This window comes from Kogia breviceps, chromosome 12, assembly GCF_026419965.1.
Source record: "Kogia breviceps isolate mKogBre1 chromosome 12, mKogBre1 haplotype 1, whole genome shotgun sequence".
NCBI classification, from domain to species: Eukaryota; Metazoa; Chordata; class Mammalia; order Artiodactyla; family Physeteridae; genus Kogia; species Kogia breviceps.
In genome coordinates, this window is record NC_081321.1 from 43,582,402 (window position 1) to 43,605,668 (window position 23,267).

Consider the following 23,267-nt stretch of genomic DNA (forward strand, 5'->3'; position numbering starts at 1 on the left):
CCCCTTCCCGCGTCCCTCTGAGACGATCAGCACACGCCAGCCTCTTCAACTGGGCACAGCGCCCCAGAACTCAGGACACACTGGCACCACCTGTTTCTTCACCCCCACGTAATAAAATTGGTTGAAGAGCCTACGGGACTTTGGGATCGGTGCCCTCTGGAGAGCTTTCATACATCAACTCCACCCCGGGAAAGAGGAAACTGCCAAGTAGGAGACAGGGAACAAAGTCCTATCACTGGGCGAAAGAAGACTCGAGTCTGCAGCGGCAGAGCAGAGAGGCCAGTCACACAAGGGAAGCTCCACTCAGAGCCGGGCTACCATGGACACGCTGGTCCGACTCCTGCAGCTGTTGGTGCTGCTTCTGACCCTGCCCCTGCACCTCATGGCTCTGCTGGGCTTCTGGGAGCCCCTGTGCAAGACCTATTTCCCCTACCTGATGGCCGTGCTGACAGTCAAGTGCAACCGCAAGATGGACAGCAAGAAACAGGAGCTCTTCAGCCAGATAAAGGAGCTGGCAGGAGCCTCGGGGAAGGTGGCCCTGCTGGAGCTGGGCTGTGGCACTGGTGCCAACTTCCAGTTCTACCCATCTGGCTGCAGGATCACCTGCCTGGACCCAAACCCCCACTTTGAGAAGTTCCTGACAAAGAGTATGGCCAAGAATAGGCATCTTGAATATGAACGGTTTGTGGTGGCTTTCGGAGAGGACATGAGACAGCTGGCCAATGGCTCCATGGACGTGGTGGTCAGCACCTTGGTGCTGTGCTCGGTTCAGAGCCCAAAGAGGGTCCTGCAGGAAGTTCAGAGAGTACTGAGGCCGGTGAGCAGAATGGGAAGTGTATGGGCGCGGGGCAACAAACGTAGTATCAGCCACCCCGGTGTCCAGGGCACCCAGGATGGGGAATCTCAGGCACTAGTGCGACACCCACCCACCCCCACCTGCTGGTGAACAGGAGATATGACCAGGGCCTAGATGGGGCAGGATAGGGTGCTGTGGAAGCACACAGGTGATCCACCTAACAAAGGGGGAAAGAGGGGTGAAGGACACCTAGGGATGTGGTGCTTAAACTGAGATCTGAGGGTTTAAGCAGGGGGTGGAGGGAGTGGCGGAAACAAAAGAGTGTTCTAAGTTGAGGTATTAGGGGTAGTAGAATCCATAAAGTTTGGAACTGGGTGTGGACAGAAAGGAGTTTCGGACGATTTCCAGGTTTCTGGCATGAGCTACTGGTGGAGGGAGTGAGGGAAGGTAGAGAGAAGTGTCATTTGCGAGATAGGAGAAACCTGTTTTGGACTTGTTAGGTCTGTGGTGCCATGGAGACAGCCAGGCAGAAAACCCAGAGGCACTTGGAAGTCCAGATATGGAGGTGAGAAAAAGATGTAGCCTGGAGATTTAGATTTGGAAGCCACCAGCTTGTAGCTGGTAAATTCCAAGCACACTGGAATTGGAGACCGAAACAGGAAAGGCCGTAGAATATCTGGCTTGTATCACCTGTTGGACATTTCCTTTTGGATTCATGCTTTCTGGAAGGTTTAAATTCATTAACATTAACAGTTAATTATAACTTTTGGTTGGTTTTTTTGTTTTGGGTGCATGAGATCACCTAGGCAGTGTACAGTGAGGAGGGGAGAGCTGGAGGAACCCCAGCTTACTCAGGAGCCCAGTGCACCTTTCCCTGGGATGCTGGCTGAGATGTCCGGGATGCAGGTGTCTTGGTCTCGGGAGAGGGCTCAAAGCGAGCATCTCTATATCCAATGAGATCTCTGCTCCTGGTTCTCCACCTCCCCATCTGTCTGCCCTCGGCTACGCTGGAGCCAGGGGATGCAGAGAAAGTCACAGAGCAGGATGATCTCCCTAAACCCACAGGCCAGCACCTCCCATTCCACCAAGAGGTTTTGAGCAGGCTTGGTCAGTGGGATGGAGGTGAGAGTAGAGGAAGGTTGCGGAATGGAGCAGGTAAGTGACTCTCTCTCTTCTCTCCCAGGGAGGAATGTTTTTTTTCTGGGAGCACGTGGCTGAGCCGCGTGGAAGCTGGGCCTTCCTGTGGCAGCAGGTTTTAGAGCCCACCTGGAAACACATTGGAGACGGCTGCTGCCTCACCAGAGAGACCTGGAAAGATCTGGAGAATGCCCAGTTCTCTGAACTCCAAATGGAACGACAACCCCCTCCCATCAAGTGGTTACCTGTTGGGCCCCATATCATGGGAAAGGCAGTGAAATAAGCCCCTCCTTCTTCCACCTCTGCGGGGGGGGAACCTCTAACTTCAACCCTTCCTTGTGCAGTGAAAAAGCTCTATTCCCATCCTGACTATGGGGGCGAAACAGTTATACCCTGTCATGCCCTTAACTGCAAATTCCTGGACTGGGTCTCCCAAGTTTTGCCCACTACCCCTAAGACAGCTCCCCGTCCCTTCCCCGTGTTCCCTCCACTTCTGAGACCACACCCACGTGCCCCCAGGACCTGGTCACAAAAGTCACCAGTATCCCTGCCAGGCCCCCTGGGCTCCCTCCAACCACCACCTTTGTCCTGGGCTGTGGGGAGGCAGAGAGAACCAATCCTCTCTGGAGACCCTGGGCATGAGGGAGCAGCACTCGGCAAAGAAGCCAGAGGTTTTGTCCTCAAATAGTTTTTAATAAATAGACAAAATCCACTGATTGATGCAGCAAACTAAGGTCAGAGGAGAGGGGAAGCTAGGGAGGGAAGAGCCCCTGAGTCAGCGACATAACCTCCTCCCCACCCTCTGGGCTTAAGGCACTTTCCGGGAGATAGGTCCTTGGGGTCTCATTATACAGGGTGAATGGGAGAGGGAGGGAGTAGGGTCCCTTCTCCCCACTTTTGCATCAGGACACCACTGCCCTCCTCACCTTCCCCCATGACCCATCCCTGATTTACCCCCTCTCATCTCACAGCATCCTAAGGGGAGGTTTTTGGGGTGGGGTGGGTGTGGTCCTCACGGAGAGAGAGGTCTGTGCCCCTGAGGAAACAGATGCTGCCAAATCCTGATGGGACACCAGCACCCAGCCTGCCCTCTTCATCCCCAGGAGCCATCTCTGGGGAAGGGGTGCAGGGGACCCATGGGCCAGGCTGGGAAGGAGGAGGCTAGGCAGTGCCTTGCACAGGGTGCCCATCCCCAGCCAGGATGGGGTGTGCATCGGGGCCCTCCCGCTGGGGGCTGCCCCAGTTGTTCCTCAGGATGGTGCCCGCCTTCTCCTCCTTGAACTGCTGCCGGTCTTCCCGTGGGATCTTCACCGCGTGGTACTGGGGCACAGTGGCTTCAGGGTACCGCGCTCGCTTGAAGAATCCCATCTGGAAGAACAACAGGCCAGACATGAGGAGGCTGCTGGGCTGAGATCCCTGGAGCAGATGCCCAGCACAGCCCAGCCTCCTGCCTCCAGCATCCCTGGGACAGAAAGAACCAACAGCAGCAGAAAGGGGCTGGCTGGGCAGCAGCTCATGCAGTAAGCAGCCCTCACAGGTGCCACCATCAGTGCTGGGTCCCCAGGTTCTCACTGACAGCAAGAGAAAGACCAGGAGGGGCCTGAGGTGCAGGACCAAGGACATCTCCCTTGGTGCCTGAAAGAGGGGGTTGAAGGTAGAACATCAGGACTGATGACCCCAAAGGTTTCCACACCTCCAAGATTTTTTAAGAGACCCAGTAGCGGGCTTCCCTGGTGGCGCAGTGGTTGAGAGTCCGCCTGCCCATGCAGGGGACACGGGTTCGTGCCCCGGTCCGGGAAGATCCCACATGCCACGGGGCGGCTGGGCCCGTGAGCCGTGGCCACTAAGCCTGCGCGTCCGGAACCTGTGCTCCGCAATGGCAGAGGCCACAGCAGTGAGAGGCCCGCGTACCACAAAAAAAAAAAAAAGAGAGACCCAGTAGCATCCCCTAGAACACAAACAAGAGCAGAGGGAAAACATGGCTTCCTAGAGCCCTGCAAACTCCAGAATGATTCCTCTCAAGCCTCATACGCACAACCCCTGTGTACTGAGCAGCATTGGCCTTAGGGCGGGCCCTCTCCTGTATGAGTATGATAGCCTGGCCCCTCCCTAAGTCATGAACATGCTGGCCCTTACCTACCAAGACAGAAATGTGCCCCTTGCACACTCACACTCAGGACTTCCCAGGACTCCTACATGCTGGACTGCATGGCACCTCCTTGCACATGTATCTCTGCACACTCGTGCCCACAGAAAAGACATGCACGGCACCTCCCTGCACTCCCCACATGCTCACAACCCCAGGAGCCCACCCAACCCTTGTGCGTGCCCCAGGCTGTGCACACGCACCCTTAGGGCGTCACCCTGACAACCACCTCCCCTCAGTTCCTGGAACTCACACCACCTTCATGCAATCTCCTGTCTACACCCTGCACATTCCTGGTCCCCTGAATGCTGGGAGCTCATCCTACACTCACATACATACCCACACACGCACACACACGCACGCACACACATGCTCACACACAACAATTACCCCACGGTCCCTGGACCCCCAGCTTCCGCAGCTGAGGGCTGCACGGCCAGACGGGCCCGGTGGTAGTTGGTGGGGAAAGATGAGCTCTGGCTGTTCCGATGGAAGAAGCCACACTGGGACGTAAGGGAGGAAGGGAGCAGAAGAGGTGGAGGATGGGAAGACTGAGGAAGGATGGGGGCCTCTACCTCTGCCTTGTCCCCCTTCCATGGGAGCAAGAAGCAGAGATTCTGGAGCCAGTTTCTCGGAGGCATCAATCTCCCCTAAGAATGGCAAGGTTCCCAACAGTCTGGATGCCCAGAGGCCTGGTCCACTGATGACTCACATTTGCCAGAGGGCGTGCTTGGTCCTGGGGAGGTGGGGGGGCAGTTATCCATAGGGCCCCAAGGGCATGCATGGCTACATAGCCCAGATGTGGCATGTGGTTCAGGGGATGACCGCCGGTGATGGACGTGATTCTCTGTACTGACACGCGCATGAAGGGGCTTTTAATGTGGAGCCCCAGATGCACACGTGATTCTGGCTATACTCTGTGTGTATGAGAATGGTTCCATGTAGAGCCTGGTATGTGGAGGTTCCGAGTTCAGTCCTGGCACCAGTTCCCTGCAAGGCAGTTCTCCACACTGCTTGGCTTTCTTGGCCAGTTTCCTTCCCAGCCTTACCCACCGTGCTCTAGTTAATTCAGACCACACTTCCCTGCCTCCATGACTTTGCCTCTCATACTCCTTCCGAAAGGCCCAGACCCACCCATCCCTCTCCCCACATCCAGATCCTACCACCCCACCTTCTAAGGAGCAGCTCCGGGGCCACCTGCTCTCAAGCTGTCCCTCGCCTGAATTCCCACCGCACTTTCTTGACTTAGTCCGCTGCCTCGTCCTTGACTACTCCCCTCCCCAACTAGACTATAAAATCCCTGAGAACAAGATCTACATCTGACTCATCTCTGAAACATCCAGGGCCTGATAGAGACCCTGGTACACGCAGGGTAAGTGCTCAACGCAGATTTGCTGAATAAATGGGAGACTGGGTGAGAGAACCACACCATGAAAGGCCACCTGCCTGACTGGGAGCCCTGCCCCCACTGGCATCACCCTCCCCACGCCTCACCTTCCACATGAGCAGCACCAGCAGCGCCAGCGCCAGCAGCCCGGCCAGTACAGCCAGAAGAATGACCCACCAGGGGACTCCTCCTGCCACCACAGCCGCGGGGTCCAGGTATACCATCACTGGGATCTGGGGAGCAAGGGGTTAAGGGAACAAGGGCTGGAGCGACAGGACAGAAGAGCTTCCCCTGCTCCAGCTCACCAGGCCAGCAGCTCACCACTGTGGAGGCATCTCTGAGCAGCAAGTTCTTGATGGAGGACTTCACGGTGATGTTGGCTTGGACAATCACTTCCAGGGACTTCACAGCCGAGTACTCCTAAGGGAGCAGGGAAGGAGCCCCTCCTCCTAAATGCCCCCATACCCCCACCTCCCCACAGCTCCTGAAGTTGTAAACGGAATGGTGCCCAACGTGGAGGGTGTTTCTGCCTGTCTTGGGTTGAGAGTGCGCTGCATTTGGACAGGAAGCAGGAAGAAGGAGAAGCGAGCCCCAGGGCGGGTGTTGGGGAAGAGGACGCCAGCCCCGCACCCCAGCCTGACTCTCACCTCCAGGAAGGTGCTGTTCCAGAGGCGGCCCCAGACGTGCAGCACAGCTGCACGGTCAAAGCTGTAGAGAGGGCAGCTGAACACCACGCAGCTGGCCGTGCCCCGGGTGCAGTCCTGGGGACAGGGACAGGCAGGGCTCTGAGCTGCTTGGCCCCAGCCCACTGAGCTGCCCAGGGCCCAGCACCCTCACAAATGTGGTCACACAGACACTGTCTGCCCAGAGCCTTCCCTCCATCCCTCCATGAGCCCCCATTTTCCCCTGACTCTTCATTCAATATCTCTTCCATTTTCCTTACCTGGCTTCAAACTCCCCTCCTCCAAGAAGTCTTCCCAAACTAACCCTGTGGTCCAAAATAGCAGCCTACCCCAAATCTGGGCTATCTGGCTTTGAAATGCATGGGGAGCAGGGAGGAGGTCTCTTGACAGCAGCAGGCAGAGTATCTTCCCCAGTAGATGCTTATGTTACCTAATGACAGTCCCAAATACTGAGCATCTATCTGCAGGGTACTTATCTCATTTAAATTCACAACTGTCCTGCTAGGTGCATATTATTATCATCCCCCTTTTTTTCAAACTAGGAAATTAAAGTTCAAAGAGGCCAGGTGACCTGCCTCAGGTCACACAGCTAGCAAAGCTGGAAAGAGGTGGAGCAGATACTTGAACCCAGGTCCAGAGTGGGCAAAGCTGCACTCCTCTGCGAAGCCCAAACTCACTGAAGGAGGAGGAGGATGCCCCAGGAGCTGCTGTGGGGACAGGGGACTTGGGCCCTTCTCCTTCCAAGCCTGACCGAAATCCATTTGGCCCAATCCCACCTAATGGCCCATTTGCCTAAACATTCATGTTCTAGGGCTTCCCTGGTGGCGCAGTGGTTGAGAATCCGCCTGCCGATGCAGTGGATACGGGTTCGTGCCCCGGTCCGGGAAGATCCCACATGCCGCGGAGCGGCTGGGCCCGTGAGCCATGGCCGCTGAGCCTGCGCATCCGGAGCCTGTGCCCCGCAACGGGAGAGGCCACAACAGTGAGAGGCCCGCATACCAAAAAAAAAAAAAAAAATTCATGTTCTATTCATCACGCTGCCTATACAGAAGAATGGCCACTTTCGAGCAATTCAAGAATCCTTGGTCAATTTGTCTAAAAGTCATTTTAAGTAAAAGAATCCATTTCAAAGTTCTTATCAAAAAGGGTGGCCTTTCCAAAGAAATCAGTCACCTGGAGAAAGCAGGACTATCCAGGTAACAGGGAAACAGCCGTTACACAAGCTCATACCACCCCTGAGGTGCCTTCATTTGCTTTCCACCATGCTCTCAGGGGGGCAGGGAAGCTGAGGGCCCCCAGGAAGGATGGGCTGTGGCATCGGAACTTCCTCCCAGACAGATGCCACCAGAGCTGGCCCAACTGCTGCCCTCCCCCTGCCAAGGTCTCTTTGCCTCTTTTTGCCTCTATTGGCCATCCTTTCCACACCTGGGATTCACCTTCTGCCACCACGCCAAGCACCCCCCGGTCTGTGTACCCCCCACTCTCACTGCCAGCGCCATCCTAAAAGGGACAAGTACACAGAGTCTGCGTTAATCTGCTCAGTGAGCCCCCCCAGGAACAAAATCGTGTGAAACAAGGAGGAAACGGGGAGGCAAAAGGGCTCGAAAAGGATAGGCTTAATGAATCACATAAATATACTATCGATTTAATTATTAGGACTTTTAAAACCTTCAAGTGTTTTTTGACATTGTGAAAATCAAGCAGGTTTCCTTCTGCAAATTGACTTTCTGGCCTAAAAGAATTCCAAAGAATAACAAACAGATCTCAGAGATGGCTAAAACCACGCCCTATCAAATGTGACCTTTCATACAAACGCAGGGAGAATCAACTGCGTGGGGAACGGGCTGCCTGCTCTGGAGTGACCAGAGTGCCCTGCTCTGGAGTGACCACCTGGTGGGCGTGTGGGGAAGCGGCGGCGGCGGCGGCAGCTGCTTCACAGGTGTGATGTGAAGTGCCCCGTCACCTTGCCCCCGGTGTCTGTGACCATCGCGGCTGTTGACAGGCCACCCAGCACCCTGAAGCAAGCTCCCTGCTTTCCCCTCTCCCCGCCATCCTCTGTCATACCATATGCCCCACCCCGTCCTGCCTGGGCCACGTTTGCCCCGCCCTCACCAGGGTGACGTTTTTCTTCTTCTCAGCAGAGGACACTGGCCACCAGGACGTGCTGGGCTCCGGCTGCTCATGAGGCTCCTGCGGCTCCGGCTGCCCCAGCTCCCGCCGCCTCCTGTCCCTGCTGTCCACATCCTGAGGTGGGGAGGGGGCCCAGTGAGGGTCCCTCCAAACGCAGCAAGGAGAGGTGGCACCTCCTCCCCAGCACCCTCCTCCTGGCCCCCCACCAGCCCCAGCCCCCCAGCCCCACGGCATCCTTCCCAAAGTCTGACCACGCCCCACCCTGCTTCCGCAGCCCCACCCACCTCGCCTAAGCCTCACCAGGTGGAGGATGTTGGGCCTGGGGGAACAGAGTCCCCTCTGCCCCGGGCCCCGCCCGCCCTCCAGCTCCACCCGCATGGGATACAGCAGCCACTTCCCGTTGGCAATCTCGTGGGGCCACATGATGTTGAGGAAGGCCGAGCCCAGGGTATTGAGTGACTGGCCTTGGTTGGAGACCTGTGGACACAAGAGAGTGCGAAGGACAGGTTCTAAATCCCCAGAGATGGAGGGGACGGCTGCGGGGAAGCCTCAGGCAGCACAGCTTCAACAAAGACTCAGGATCCTAGATCCAGGCACCATTCTCTGCCCACCCCAAACCCAGGAAAACCCGGAGATGTCACCCGGAAATGAGGGGAGGCCCCAGCCAAGCAAGGGCAGGGTTCTGGGGAGAGACATCAGCCCTCCGCCCATGTCCCCATCCCCCAGCAGAGGCCCCCGGGCCTTCATGGCCTCCCCAGACCAGCAGGTGAGATGTCCAGTCAGGAATGAGCAGGAAATGGTCAACTGGGCCCTCGACACAAACACCTGCACACAGCCAAGGCCCAGGAGCTGGGGGAGGCCTCGAACTCGCCGGACCACCAGGCGCCAGATGGGAGAAAAGCCACAGCCCCTGGGACATGTCTCAGCTTCTCCTCTGTGCCAAGAAGGGAGGGACCTCACCAGGCCACTTACCGTAACCTCATACTTGACCTTGCTGCCCACATCCCGCTCAGACTGCATGGCGCTCTCGCCCCGCACCACGCCGGAGAAGAAGAGCTGCTGGGGAATGGCCACCCTGGTGAGGAGGGGTCAAAACAGGGGCTGAGGAGGCCTGGGGCCTGATGGAGGGTCAGGAGGGTCAGGCCAGGTGAGGCGAAGCCCAGGCCTGGGTTTGGGGTTAACAATGCCCACCCCTCCGGCAGAGGTGCCCACCTGGACAGGGCTTACCCCGTGATGGACAGTGGCAGCTCGATGAAGACACGGGCTCGGGCAGAAACCGGCTGCAGCTCCTGCTCGCTGATCCTGGCGTGTGGCAGGGGCAGGCGTGGGCGGCGGGCACAGGCACCGCCCCAAGGGATCAGCTGAGGACAGCAGAGCCCTTTCTAGGTGGACTTCAAGCCACTGCTCCCACCTTCACCCACCCTGCCCCACTAGCCTTACGTGGCCAACAGCAGCTCCACCTCCAGCTCTGTGGTCTCAATGGTGATCCCTGAGGTGCTAAGGATGAGGTAGAAGGTGACCTAGGCAAAGGGTGGAGCAAGATTAGAGTCCGTGAGGGCGAGGGGCTTGAGGAGGGGTCAGGGGTGACAGGGCCACTCGGATAGGGATAAGGGCAGATATGCCAACCTGGGCCCCTCTCTTCATGGGGTTCCCCAGCTCACACTCAACATGGGAGGCGTTCTCATTGGACAGGCACAGCGGCTTCTCCTGGAGTGGGGAGAGAAGGAGAGATCAGCTTGGGTTACTGGAGCCCCCAAGACCCCACCCCTGCCCTGCCCCGGGTCCTCACCGCAGGGTCCAGGGCCCGGACTCCTGAATAGTGCAGGGAGGCAGGGAGGGTGACCAGGAGCTGGGCTTCATGGGCGTCATCCCCATCAGCCTGGGGCTGGGCTGGGTCCGAAGGCAGATTGGTGACCTTCAGCTCCAGGCCGATGACTGGCTGCCCACTCAGTGCAAACAGGGCTGTCGTCCCATCCGCATCCCTGGGGGGTCAGATCCCACTCACTCTAAGACCTGAACACCTGCCCCTGCCCCTCCCTCCCTTCCTCCTCCCCCGGCCAGTGCACACTGCCTGCCCCCACTCCCTGAACCTCTCCTCTTACCCTGGCTCTCCCACATCTCCGCACACACCGGTCCAAGCCTCAGACTCAAGAGAGTCGAGACTGGGAGTCAGGGGACCTTTGTTTCTGGCCCCAGCTCCAGCACTTACTGACCTTGGGCAAGTAACTTAACCTCTCTAGGCCTCCGTTCTCCATCTCTAAAGTGGGACTAGTAATATTTCCTGCTTCATGGGGTTGTGAAGACTTAACAGTGAGATGTGTGTGAACTGTATAATTATTTTTATATGGTGAAGGATTGCCACTCTCTGCCAGAGGACCCCCTGTGGGCCCCTCACTGCCCTCATCCTGCAAACTTCTGAGCTCTCAGCAGGTCCTCCCCACCTTCCACCTTCCACCCTCTCCCTTCAGGCTCAGCCCCCACTCCTGCTGGCCCTCCCAAGGGGACTTCCTTCCATCCCTTGATCTCTCGCCTTCCCACCCCACCTGCTCCCTCGCTCCCCCTCACATGGGCAGAGGCTGAAACTCCGTGTCGCTGACACGGGTGCAGAACCGGGCGTGGACCAGCTGCAGATTGCTCTGACACACCTTGTCTTCACCACAGCCTTGCTTCAGAAAGTGGATCTGGGGAGACATTTGAAGAAAGGGTCATTCCCAGGGGGTGAATGTATCGCCAAGGCGTATGGCAGGGTAGGGGATCACGGGAATAAACAACCTGAGTTCAACCCGCAGATCTGCTGCTTCCTAGCTGTGTGATACCCAGCTGGTCACCTAACCACTCTGAGCTGTGTCCTCGTCAGTAAAATGATGGGAGTATTATGATGCCGTGGCAGAGACCAGCAGGCTAGTCTACAGCGAGGCTGCATTTCCTTGGCCTTTCTTGCATGTAACTAAGTCCCAGACTTAGAACGTGAAGAGAAGTAAAGAGCATCACTTCTGGACTGGCCATAAGAACCATACAAGGAACTCCCCGCCCCCCTCCAACTGATGGGGATAGAGGTGACCTAAGGACCTTGGAGGCCACATTTGAACATGGCAGACCCCCACCACCCTGGGCCCCTGAATGACTGCCTGTCCCCTCTGACTAGGAACACATGATAATTTGGGCCATTTTACATCTGTGGTCCACCTGTCACAGCATCTAGAGATATGAGGAACAACTGGGGTAACATGAAAGAATTTTGCAAGCTATGAATGTCACTGGCAAGGGATTCGTGATCCATGTCCCTCCCAGCTTCTTTTCCTGGGCTAAACCAGAACGCATGCTCACCTCTGTCCGCTGGGTGCTGGGCTGGTGGGCATTGAGGATGGGGGCCACAGGGGGCAGCCCCTGGCCAGGAGCCTGTCGCCGGAGCCGAGGGGTCTGGAGACTATAGGACAGAGTCACCACGATGGCCCGAAGCTTGTCTTTGACATTCTCCTGGGGAAGGGAAAAATAGACGTGAATATAAGAACAACCCCCAGACCCCAGCCCTGACCAAAGCCCCAGCCAGACCTCGGACAGATCCTGAAACCTGGAAAGAGGCTCAGGGAGACGAAGGAGAGAGGTGGAGAACTGGGCTAGCGCGGGGAGAGCAACTGGGGTGGAGAAGGGAGGACAGGCAGGATTTAGGGCTTCGGGGACCAGATGAGAAGATGGAACCTGCCATGGCCATCTCCAGGGCGTATAGAACTTGACAGGAGATGCAAGAAAACAGCAGGTAAAAGAGAGGCCCAAAAGAGAGCCTTCCCAAAAGTTGAGATCTTAGACTCAGGTGTGAGTGTGTTTGGGAAGAAGATGAGAGGAACCCAGGAAAAGAGAAGATGCGGTGACAATGACCCTCAGAGGCCAAGGGGTCAGCGTCCACCTGAAGCTGAAGCATCGTGTCTCCACAGACTCGGTCGTGCTGGTGTTTCAGCCACACGGTGCCTGAGGCCTGGTGCTTGGGGTCATCCGGGCCGCGGCTCAGGAAGGTCACACGGGGCACCTGGCCCCGGAGCCTCCGGTCTGTGTCCCCATCTAACGTGTAATCCAGGGCTGTGGCAGGTGGGAGAGGAGGGGCCGGTGAGCTGCAGAGCAGCTCCAATGGGCCCTTCTCTGCATGCCGGAGTGACCCACCCTGACACCCAACGGGGTGGGCGTGAAGGGGCCTCACTCACCCACAACGGGGCTGTAGCTGCTGGGCGATGCAATGTAGCTGAAACAGACCCTGAGGTCCATGCTGCGGGGACAAAGGCAAGGCTGACAGGCCCGGGCCACACCCCAACCCTGCCCCACTCCTGCCTCAGCCCCAGCCCCAAACTGGGCAGACAGGGGAGAACTGGACCCTGGAGGCTCCCCCTCCGCCCTCCCCTCAGACCCCACCTCACCAGACCGAGTGGCCACTGGCGCAGTTGGGCTGTTCTAGGTCGATGGTTCTTGGAAGAATAGAGACCTCGTGGGAGACGTGGAGTACGGGCCTGGCCCTGGGGAAGAGGGAGTCCAGGGCACAGGAAACATGAGAACATGAGGCTGGGAAAGAGGGGAGGCGGCAGATCTGGCACTGCAGAGCGGCTCCAGCCTTGGGGAGGGGGAGGCCAGCAGAGAGGGAGGGCTCACCTGAAGAGCACGGCAGTGTCGGCCAGGGAGCCCACCAGCAGGTCCGGGTAGCGGTTCCCATCCACATCCAGGCCGCCCGACAGAGAGTAGCCAAAGCTCTTTATGCCCACAGCCTCGCCCTCCAGCACCTGGGGGACCAGACCATCAGCCTCCCCACCCATCACCCCCAGCCTCTGCCTCCCCCGCCCTCTGCTGCTGTGCCCCCTGGGTCCCCCAGACACCCATTCCCTCCTCCCCACCACTCCCCTCACCTGGGAAGGTTTGACGACGACCCCCAGGCTGCTCCCGTGGTAGATAAAGACTTTCCCATCCCCGTCGAAGGGAGCCCCTACAGCAAGGTCTACAGGAGTGGGAGAAAGGCAATCAGACCTGGGAGCTGAGGGTGGAAGGCATAAGGTCCAGGTCCCTACTTTCCCTCAGTCACTCAGTTCCATACCTCGTGTTTTCTATTTTATTGAGAGGCTACTAAGTCCTGGGCACCTTACACATGTCATTTTTAATCCTTTCAGCTACTCTCTGCAGTTATCACTAGCTCAGAAAAGGTACTTGCCCAAGGTCACAAAGCTGGTAAATGGTAAAGCTCAGACAGGAGCCCAGGTTGCTCCTCTCCCTGAGCCCTCAGAAGACCCTCCCTGTGACCTCAGAGGCACTTCTGCACCCCTGTCCCTCCCCCCCCTTCCCCAGCCTTCCCTGTCCCCAGTCACACCTGGGAAGCCATCTTGGTTGAGGTCCCCCAGGACAGCCAGACTGATCCCGAACATGGAGTCAGGAGAGCCGCAGAGCCGGAGAGGGGAGACCCCAGCCCAGTGACCCCCCTGGTTCATGTACACATATACGGCACCCCCCAGTTCTTCTTGGCGCTCAAAGAAGTAGGGGGCACCCACTACCAGATCTGTCCAGCTATGGAGAGAAAGAGACAGCCAGTGGAGTCAGGAGGAGAGGCCAGAGGCTCCTTACCCCTCCTAGACCCAGCCTCCCCCAGGCCCCACCGGCCTCAGCCCACACTCACCCGTCATTGTTAAGATCAGCCACCGCCAGCGAGTAGCCAAAGCCAGAGGTCAGGCGCTCCCCAGACAGCGTAACTTCAGGCACCAGGCGACTGGCGCTGTCTTTGCGCAGAATGACCACAGCACCCTTGTGGTTGGCACGGGGGGCCCCTGCCACAAAGCTCAGCTCCTCTGCTCGCACCAGGCTCTTCCCCGAGTCGATGGAGAAACCTGGATGGGGGCGACTCACTAGTGAGCTCTCCCCACCAGACTCCCAGCCAGGGCAGGTCACAGCTCCTCCCACCCTGCCCCTCCCTAAAAGGTAGAGGTGCCCTCTGAGGTATCACCACCCCAGCTGGACCACTGCTCTTCCCCTCCAGGGGCCCCGAAGCCCTCCCCACCCAGAGACTAAGGTCTGGCACAAGAAGTGCCATGAGGTCGGCCTCAGGGACTGGGGAGGAAGAAGAAAGGCAATGGCTGAGAAGGCCAGGCCGCTGGGCTGGGGACTGAGTCATTGGCAGGAGCTGGGCCAGGGCGCCCCCATAGGATTCCCTGGAACTGCTCTCCTCTCGGCACACCCAGGAGGCCCCCATCCCATCCAATGCACCTTCTTTGCCCCCTACTCCCACCATCCTGGCAGGAAGAGGAAGACTTCACATGGACAGGAGAGGAGGAAACAGGGGGGAAATGGGGAAGAGCTTGATTCACGCAAGCTTCTCCCAGGCCTCGTTTCCTCCTCTTCTACAGAAGGATGCGGATGAGAAAGGAGAGGAACTTACCAACACAGCTGGACCTTTCTCCGCACCTGCCCACCATCCATCCCTCAGAGACAGTCCCCCAGAGGTCTAGCCTCCTTCTTTCCCAGTACAGCCTCAGCCCATCTGGATCGTCCTCCATGGAGACCCCCGTTCACAGCCCCGAGGCTTCACCCCTGGGGCCTCTTCTCCTTGGGCCTGGTTACTGGGCTCAGCTCTTGTCTGTAATCTGGGCCCAGTGGGTGTGTCTCTGGGTACGTGTTGGGGGGCAGGGCAGGAGAGGTGGGGAGGCCAGGCCAAGCCCCCAGGGCCCAGGAGGACGTGGAGGGGAGCTTACAAACCTAAGTAGCTATTCAGGGCCAAGTCTCCGGCTGGTCCTGGGAGCCGGTCAGCAGGGTCCAAAGTTTTATACACCAGCTGGTCAGGGTCTGAGCTATCAATGTTGGTCACAAAGAGCAACCCTGTGGGGGGTGGGGCAGGGGACACACCAGGGAAGGGACATCCAGAGGAGGGGCCACAGAGTGGGGAGACAGAGGCAGACAGAAAGAGGAAGAAGTGGAGAAAGAAGACGAGAGAGACAAACAGACCAGAGAGATAAGAATCAGAGACAGAGACAGAGTGAGGGACAGAGACAGAGACGGAAGGACGGGAGCATGGAGAGAGAGGACAAGAGAGAGGAGCAGAGGGTTAGAGCAGCTCTGGGCCGGGGAGGGGTCCCTACCAAAGTAGCTGTTGGCAGGGACCGGGATGAGGCGGGGGTCCAGATCCTTCTCACCCCCCGCCTCGTAGGGCCCGTCGTCCAGATGTGCCAGGTCCGCTGAGCCCTGCACACAGAGCTCCACCCTGGCCGTGCCTGCAAGGACAGACCTGTTAGCGCCCAGGGCAGGGAGCAAGGAGCACCCGCAGGCCGGGCGCTAGTTAGACAGGCACCCAGGGAAGCCCCTCCTCTCCTTTCCAGCCCTATCTCCACCCCCTCCCGGCCCAAGCTGCCTGGGGTCCCCCAGACTTGGCATCACACTCACCGAGTGTCAGCCCGGCCAGCGGCAGCGTGCAGAGATGGGAGTGGGAGTGATGAGGTGTGGGCTGGTGTGTTGGAGCATGCGGGCCCCGGCTGGGCATGTGGGAGCTCATGCCAGCATGTTGCGGAACTCTCGGCCATGCGGAGGAGAGGCGATGGCCCCGTTCGTGTGCGTGCTGGCATGGCTGTGGTGAGAAGCGTGGCAGGGCCCCAGGGTTCCACGGCAGTGAACATGTGGGCGTGCTTGGCCACATGCTGCCCCCAACCCCCTCTCTGAGGTACTGGACATTTTGGTTCCCTTCTCCCCTCCCCAGGGAGTCACTCACCCTTCCAGTTATAGGTTCCTGGGGCCCCAAAGAGGAGGTAGTGGCTGTCGGGGGAGAAGGCAGCGGCCGTGCCCTGCTGGCAGAACCCAAATTGTTCGTGGCCCTGGGGGCGTCCCTCACAGAACTTCCACTCCCCGCCATCCAGCTCATCGCGGATGGCCAGGTCCTGGCTTAGCACAAAGCAGCGACCAATCACGTCCCTCGTCTCCAGGATCTGGTCCACACGCTGCCGCGCCTCGTATCGGTGCGCACAGGTCTGTGGGAGAAAAGGAGAGGGGGTCATTCCACTGTGAGGGCCAGGACGCTGCTTGAGCCACACTGCCCACGTGCAGACATTTGGCAGACACTGGTTCACTTGCACACGGGTGCACGCACGCGGGTGCGTACAGGCGCGCACACACACACAGACACATCTGCCGGCATCACTTGGGCACCGCCCCCCAGCCCAGTGTAAGGCAGGTATATATATAATCCCCTGCCCTATCCTCTCTGCACCCACTTCTTCACCCCGACAGGAAGAAACCCTGTTCTACATTCCGCCGGGGCACCCACAGCACAACTAAGCCAGCACCCAGAACTCGTGTCTCCTCGATCCCGCCAGATGGGACTATCCCCAACATGCCCAGCTTGGTACTGCCTCTGAACCTTTCTAAGCACCGCCACCTCGTCTGCAAAGAACTCCCTCCCTTCTCCACTCTCCAAGTGTTGCTTATTCTGGAAATCCTGGCTCAAATCACCCCACCTGCAGGAGTCTTTGCTCTCCACTCCTCCCTTGAACTTGTATAGACTGGGGACCATACCACTCACTTAGCATTAACCATATTCTGCCCCATAGGGACTTATATTATTGTTTGTGCATGTTAGTGATGACACAGAGAGAGAGAATGAGAATCTCTGGAACTGTGCAGGAGGCTAGTTGAGAACCAGGCTGTACCCTGAGTTTACACGTCCTCTCTCAGTAACTAGCACAATGCCTGATGTTTAAAAGGTTCTCAGTAAGTTTGACAAATCAGTGGATGGATGAACGGCTAGATATTTTTAAATTTATAAGGACAGGGACCATGTCTTACACCTTTTTGTATCTCTGTGAGGTCCTCGGAAGCAGACCATCATACCATATTGCCAACCTGAGTTCTGTAAGCACATCTGTGCATATGCACACCAGACACACACACATACACACACGCACATACACACACCACCCTTGCATAAGTCACAAGAAGTGGTACTCATTGCAATTATATTACTGTTACAGAGTCAAACTGTTTTTCCTTCTTTTTAAAAATTAATTTCCATGACCTTTTTCAATAAAAATAGTAAATATTAAAAGTCAAAAAAAACCCAAAAGATATGGTACTCACAACAATCTTGCCCCCAGGTCCCTGGCTCCGAACACTGACTCCCAACCACTGGTTCTCCTTACTCTCCTTTTGCACGTCAGCTGGAGGCGGGACACTGGGAATTAGGGGAGGAAAGAGGAAGCCAGGTCCTCCCCTCCCCTCCTCCTGTGCCCCCCAGCCCACCCCCACAGGGCCCTCACCTCCCCGGTCAATGTCCACTCTGTAGCAGTCAGTCTCTTCCAGGCTCAGGGGGCAAGCGAAGAGGCCTCCAGTGCGATTCGCCTGCTGCCCAGGCAGGGCCAGAGCCTGGGGAGCTCCCACCAGCAGCCTGCATGATGGGGCAGGGGCAGGAGTTGGTGGCCAGATTGCTCCACCTCCCCAGAGCTGCCCAGGCCCAACTCCTCGGTACCAGGCAGAGTGTTGAAGGACTAAGGCAAAAGGCCAAAAGCCAGTTTTCCCTTGTCCTGATATGGGCAAATTAACACACTTGGCCGTGCAATCAACACATTACGCATGCACATACTATCTGGATGAAGAACCACATACATAGTAGATACACACACACACGCTCACACCACCCAAGCAGCCTGGCCAGCGCTGCTGGTTTGAAAGAACCGCCTGTTCTCAGCACCTGTTCCTGACCAGCCCTTCCCACCCCCCACTCCCTGGCCCCATCCCCAAGCTCTGCCCTCCTCCCCAACCCCAGTTCAGTTGAAACCTTCCAAGAAATGCCAAAAATGCTGGGAGCAAAAGTAACAGCACCATGAGATGACCCAGGGACCAGCTTTGGGGGGCCAAGCAAGAGACTAGATATGGGTCCACCTCCCTCACCCTCTCCTCGGGGATCCGTCAAAGACCCACCGCCCAGCAACCGTGCCAGCCCAGGATTCTATCAGTCACGCCGGCTGGCATGGAGGTAGGGGCAGGTTTCTCTTTCTGTCTCCAATCCTAGCCCCGTTCTCCCCATACATCCTGAATCCCCTTCCCCATCCTTCCTCCTGCTCCCCTTGTCCCTGATTTTCCCCATTCCTCCCCCCACCCCGCCCCCACCCAGCCTGCTCTCCTACCTCCCCCTCAGACGCTTTCCCAGCTACAACTTTCTTGGCAGGACAATTTTCCACGATCACAGCCAAGGCTTCTTCCCCAGGGGAGGATTGTGCTGGGAATGGAGGCTGCCTGGGTCCCCTGGAGAGGACCCCTAGGCCAGGAGTGAAGGAGAGAGGTGAGGTGATTGGCACCCAGCTGGCTACAGGATCTTCTCTTCGCAGAAGGAGACTCAAAAGTGTCAGCAAGATAAACCCTGAGACCTCTCTCTCCCACTCTTTTCCTCCATCACCCTCGCTGGGGCGCGAGGCCTAAAACTGTGTGGGGCAATATTGCAGACAGGCATCTGTGGGGCACTGTGCCAGTTCTGATGGGGCAGAGAGCCATTCTCCCTTCCCACAACTCCTCCTCGTCTCTTAGCAGCTGTCACCCCATGTCAGAGCCAATGTCACGAGAGAGGGGGGTGGGGAATGTAAGGGAAGAGAGCATACACTGGGCATTCGTTAACAACTATTTATTGAGAACCTATCCTCTGCCAAGCCCCGTGTCAGGCACTGGTGAGACAAGGAAGTAATATTTATTCAGCACCTACTATGGGTCAGGCCCTAGGCTAGATGCCAGGGATATGAGGAACTAACGTTTATGACTCTCTACTAGGTGCCAGGCACCAGGCTAGGCATGTTACCTGCATTATCTCATTTAACCTGCACAACAATCCTATGTGAGGATTCTTTGCTTCTCTTTCAGATGAGGAAACTCACTCAGAGACATTATTTGGATGCTGGAATTCAAACCCCCATCTGCCTAATTCCAATATCCATGCCTTTTCCATCCAATGACTGGCCACCTTCAGAAAAGGAAGACAGGGATGAGGAGAGGAGGGTACCCAAGCAGAAAAAGAAACTAGGTGGCATGGCCAACCTTCAGACAAGTCCATGGTGCTCTCACCTCCTAACACAGAGATGGGGAGCCCTTGGAGGACTGGGGCTGCCTCATTCATCTTTGCATTTGCCCCCTAGGGGGTGTCCATATGTGTTTGCTGGACCCACACGTTATGTAGGCTCACAGAGACACGCGGTGTCTCAGCTGGTCAGCTCATAACTAAGCACCAGGAGAAGCTAACAGTTGTGTTTAATGCTCACATCTCCCCTGGAGGTCATGAGTAGGGAGTAGAAAGGAGGGGAGGGGTCCATATGGAGGAAAGAAGCTGAGCGCATAGCTATGCCCAGCCCCACACTTGGTGGAGAACAGACCAGACCATCCCACCTGGAACAAGAGTTCCCACACACAGCCTCTCCAGTCCCTCCACCTCTGCCCCAGCCACACACTCCCTCCTGGCTTCATCGCATGATCCCCAGCCACCCCAGACCTCTGGACAGAACAGTATCCACAGATGCAGCCACTGCAGAGAGAATGGCAGCTAGGAGCAAAAGACTCCCTGGGAGCCTGGCTAAGTGGAGGTGAAGGAGTAGCCCAGTACCTCTGCACTTCTCAATTCCCCATTCACTCCAGGCTCCAACCCAAGTCCGGCCCACTCTGACTCTCTCAATCTGGGTGGTCCTCTGGGGAGGGTGCTTGGCCTGGAAGGTTGGCTCAGACCGGGGTGGGGGTCAGGCGGGGGGAGGGGTGCTGCAGCCAAGCCTTTGGATCCAGGCTCGCTGTAAGGCACTAAAGCTACGCTCCAGCTCTGTGGATCACCATACAAGAAAAAAGGTACCAACACTTTCATAGCACCCACTGTGGGCCTCGCACTATTCTCAGCATTTTACATGTGTTAACAACTCTTTCAAAGCTCATAACAACTCTATATGGTAGTACAGTTGATGGTATTACAGTTGATGGATATAAATGAGGCTGAAACCACAGAGCAAAGAAGGTTACACTTCAAAGTCTCATCCGGAGCCAGATTGAAAGACATCAAAATTGGTGAGGTCTTTCAATCAGCGAGTGCTGGGGAAGGTGACCTGCAACCCCAAAGCCAGGGACTTAGCGAGGTATCTGACCTCTCACAGGCCACCAGACAGCAGAGCGCCCCCTGCTGGAACAAGAGCACGGTGAGGGGGTCAGGCCCCTCTGGGAAGGTCCCCAGTTTGGCTCAGGGGCCACCATCAGAGACGAGGGGGAAATGACAAGAGACCAAGCTATTAAAAATAACCTAGAATTTGCCTGGAAATAGCTCAGAGAGCTCAGCATGTCCTAAAAAGGCCTCCAGTCCTAGAACTCTAGCACATGGGGGGAGGGGGGAGGGAGGGAGACAGAGATGAGGGAGGAAGCAGATAGAAGGCTGAAGAAGAGATGAAGTCAGTAGCTTTCCATTGCTCCCAAAGTTTGGGGGACCGCTTGACCCTGCTCCCTGATGACAGGGATAATGGAAGAAGAAGAATCAGAGCTAGCCCCTCCTCCCTGAGCAGGGGAGAGAAATGAGCTCTTGTCCCTACTCCCTGCCCCCAGGCCAATAGCAGTGGGGAGAAGATAGTCCCAGTGGACAGCACTGATCCCAGTAATGGACACTTAGTGTGGCTTAGGCACTGGCCTAGGAGAGAAAAGTCCCTTGGCAGGAAGGGGTGGGCCATTTTCTTCCCCTTCCTGCCTCTCTTTTTAAAATCGTATAAGGAGCTGGGGCCAATAATACAGGAAGCATGACAGTCACAGGCCCCGTAAGTGTGTCTTTCTCCTACGGGTTCCGAACTGATTAGAAAATAACCAGAATTGTCCTCTGCCCCCTCACTCTCCCTGCCTCTCCCCACTGCTGAGATTCCTGGAGCTGGAAATTTCCTGAGGAGGAGGAAGGGGAACAGCCTGGCCAGCATCCTTCCTGGATCTCTCTCACTGCTGCTGCTGCTGCTGCTACAACTTTAGAGGCTCTGTTTTCTGCCACCCTCTATCACCAAACCACATAGTTCAGACTGCCAGACCTTCCCAGGTCCTCTCCCCAGCCTTCCTGTGGTCCTGAGCCACAGAAGAAGCAGCCCAGCGCCCTGATGCTCTCTTTTCATCCCATGGCAATACCCTGGCAGGAAGTTATTTCTGGAGTCTACCCTCCATCCCTTCCATGGCGCCTTCAGCCTCTCTGTCCTTTCCCTCTCCTCCTGACCTAAGCAGAGGCCAAAGGCTCAATCTCCCTCCCTGAGGGAGTTCAGCCCCCAAAAGGAGGAAAGCCACAAGCCCTGGGACTGGAACAAGAATACAAGTTGGGGTGAAAGATGAAAGGAGATAGCTCCCAGCTAAGACAAGAACCTTGTTCTCCAACTTATCCCCAAAGCAAGATCCTGGGTCTCAGACCCAAGACAGGCAAGGCTCCAGGCTGGGGTGTGGGTTATCTGTAGGCAGCCTGAATCTTGATGGGGTTGGAAGATTGAGAGATGGGGCGGGCCGGGGGGGGGGGGGCAACTGTGGCTCGGGCACGGGGATTCTGCGCGGGTGTGGTGACTCACCAGCTTTGGGGTCCGGGCTGCAACTGCCGATGCAGAGCCACAGAGAAGCCAAAGAGGCTCCCTGGCTCGCCCTCCTTGCGCAGGGCGCCCATCACGTCCAGATTGAAGGCGACAGCCCCCGGGAAGAGCAGTCCGGCAAGCAGGGAGACAAGAAGGTAACAAATCCCAGGGGCCCCCCATGGATCGTGGCCCGGAGTCCCTGCCATGGGGCGACCCCTGCGCGCGCTCCGGGAGAGCGCAAGGAAATCCGCTCGCGCCCCGAGTCCCAGGTCTCCCGAGGCGGGTCTCTGGTCTCCGAGTCTCGCTGATCCTTCAGGGGGTCTCCCAGTCTTCCGCCTCGCCACCCCTCTCCCGCCGCTCCGCCGCCCCAGCACCAGCCAGGACAACTGCAGCGGCCGCAACCCCTGGTCCACTCAGGCTCCCGCCTCCGCTCCCACGGGTGCCGCCCCGGCCCCGCCCTCGGCCCGCCCCTCGGCCCCGCTGCAGGTGGAGGCCGCCGGAGTCGCAGAGGGATGCCCAGGAGGGTGGCTCCGGGTGGGAACCCTCCCAGCCCCACCCCACCTCGGGCGCCGCCCCCGCCAGCGCTCTCCCTTTCCCCCCACTCCTGCCCTAGCCCGCGAGCGGTGGAGGCGGCGTCTGGGAGTAGGGAGGGAGTGAGAAGTACGGATAGAAAGGCGCCGAAAAAGAGGAGCGGCGGGGGGCGGGACGGGTAAGAGATGGGAAGTGGATGAGGCTAAAGGACAGTCTGGGAAGAGAGGAATGCAGAGAGAAAGATGCAGATGAGTCCGGTGTGGTCCTTTAATGCTACCTTCTCCCCATGGACACACAGAGCACCTCTCCTGCTGTTTGAATCAAACCCTTTCCCACCCCATCCCATCCCACCTCTCAGAGTCCGGCAGTGGCAGCGGCTCTGCTAGAAACATACATCGTCAGCGTTCAGAGAAGCAGAGGAAAAAACAGGCGAGAAGAAAGAAAAACTCAGCAGGCCTGGGTAGGGGAACAAAGGAGGCAGGTAGAAAGAAAACTGAAAGAGAAAAGAGATGGAGAAAGAAGGGTGAGAGTTTGATCAACAAGGACGGAAAGAAGGGAGAAAACAAGGAAAAGACTGAGGGTGATATAGGAAGAGGAAATTAAGCTGGGGGGAAAGCATGGACTGTCAAAGAAGGCCAAAAATGTGAGAGATTGGCCCCAAGAGGCAGAGAGATGGGAAAGATGTCTCCGGCTTCCAGATCCTTCCCAGAACCATACATTTCCTACCCTCCAAAGGGGAAGGGATTGGAGGGGACAGGGTCCTGCACTGGCCCAGGCAGGATCGGGGTGGGGCTTCCCAGGGATGTCCACAGAGACTTGTCCCTCTGTCTCTCCCTTCCCCCCAGGCTGAGACAAAGGCAAAGGGGGGGAGGACATTTTTCAACTGTGCTATTTATAACTCTGATCCAGAAATGGGGCC

General features: G+C 57.3%; 2 protein-coding genes across 7 annotated transcripts; one reads left to right on the plus strand and one right to left on the minus strand.

Annotated features, from left to right (window-relative positions):
- The first annotated feature begins 245 nt into the window (after positions 1-245).
- On the plus strand, positions 246-2,649 carry TMT1B (thiol methyltransferase 1B). The gene is made up of 2 exons (XM_059081512.2): positions 246-817; positions 1,980-2,649. The coding sequence occupies exons 1-2, from the start codon at positions 320-322 to the stop codon at positions 2,214-2,216; spliced, it is 735 nt and encodes a 244-aa protein (XP_058937495.1). The 5' UTR covers positions 246-319; the 3' UTR covers positions 2,217-2,649.
- Positions 2,606-22,242, minus strand: ITGA7 (integrin subunit alpha 7). Of its 6 annotated transcripts, none has more exons than XM_067009450.1 (26): positions 21,818-22,242; positions 17,540-17,667; positions 17,361-17,440; positions 16,000-16,255; positions 14,997-15,116; positions 13,924-14,131; positions 13,621-13,814; positions 13,166-13,254; positions 12,915-13,042; positions 12,686-12,781; positions 12,476-12,537; positions 12,184-12,353; positions 11,607-11,756; positions 10,845-10,960; positions 10,069-10,261; positions 9,906-9,986; positions 9,720-9,799; positions 9,507-9,581; positions 9,252-9,354; positions 8,580-8,756; positions 8,262-8,393; positions 6,114-6,227; positions 5,788-5,886; positions 5,574-5,699; positions 4,470-4,582; positions 2,606-3,301 (listed from the first exon to the last, which is right to left on the minus strand). In XM_067009450.1, the coding sequence occupies exons 1-26, from the start codon at positions 22,021-22,023 to the stop codon at positions 3,241-3,243; spliced, it is 3,357 nt and encodes a 1,118-aa protein (XP_066865551.1). In that variant the 5' UTR covers positions 22,024-22,242; the 3' UTR covers positions 2,606-3,240. The 6 variants fall into 6 exon arrangements, with proteins under 6 accessions (XP_066865551.1, XP_066865550.1, XP_058937442.1 ...); XM_067009449.1 differs by lacking the exon at positions 14,997-15,116 and adding an exon at positions 15,377-15,508 and having other exon boundaries at positions 21,818-22,225; XM_059081464.2 differs by lacking the exon at positions 4,470-4,582 and adding an exon at positions 15,377-15,508 and having other exon boundaries at positions 2,610-3,301; positions 21,818-22,225.
- Between the last annotated feature and the right edge of the window lie 1,025 nt (positions 22,243-23,267).

What these genes read in the sequence shown, in the direction of transcription:
- TMT1B (XM_059081512.2), top strand. Translation starts at nt 320, where the DNA reads ATGGACACGCTGGTCCGACTCCTGCAGCTGTTGGTGCTGCTTCTGACC. An exon ending in TTCAGAGAGTACTGAGGCCG is followed by an intron (nt 818 to 1,979) that starts GTGAGCAGAATG and finishes CTTCTCTCCCAG; the next exon opens with GGAGGAATGTTTTTTTTCTG.
- ITGA7 (XM_059081464.2), bottom strand. Translation starts at nt 22,023, where the DNA reads ATGGCAGGGACTCCGGGCCACGATCCATGGGGGGCCCCTGGGATTTGT. An exon ending in GCTGATCTTAACAATGACGG is followed by an intron (nt 13,815 to 13,923) that starts GTGAGTGTGGGC and finishes TTCTCTCCATAG; the next exon opens with CTGGACAGATCTGGTAGTGG. An exon ending in GACACTGCCGTGCTCTTCAG is followed by an intron (nt 12,782 to 12,914) that starts GTGAGCCCTCCC and finishes CCTCTTCCCCAG; the next exon opens with GGCCAGGCCCGTACTCCACG.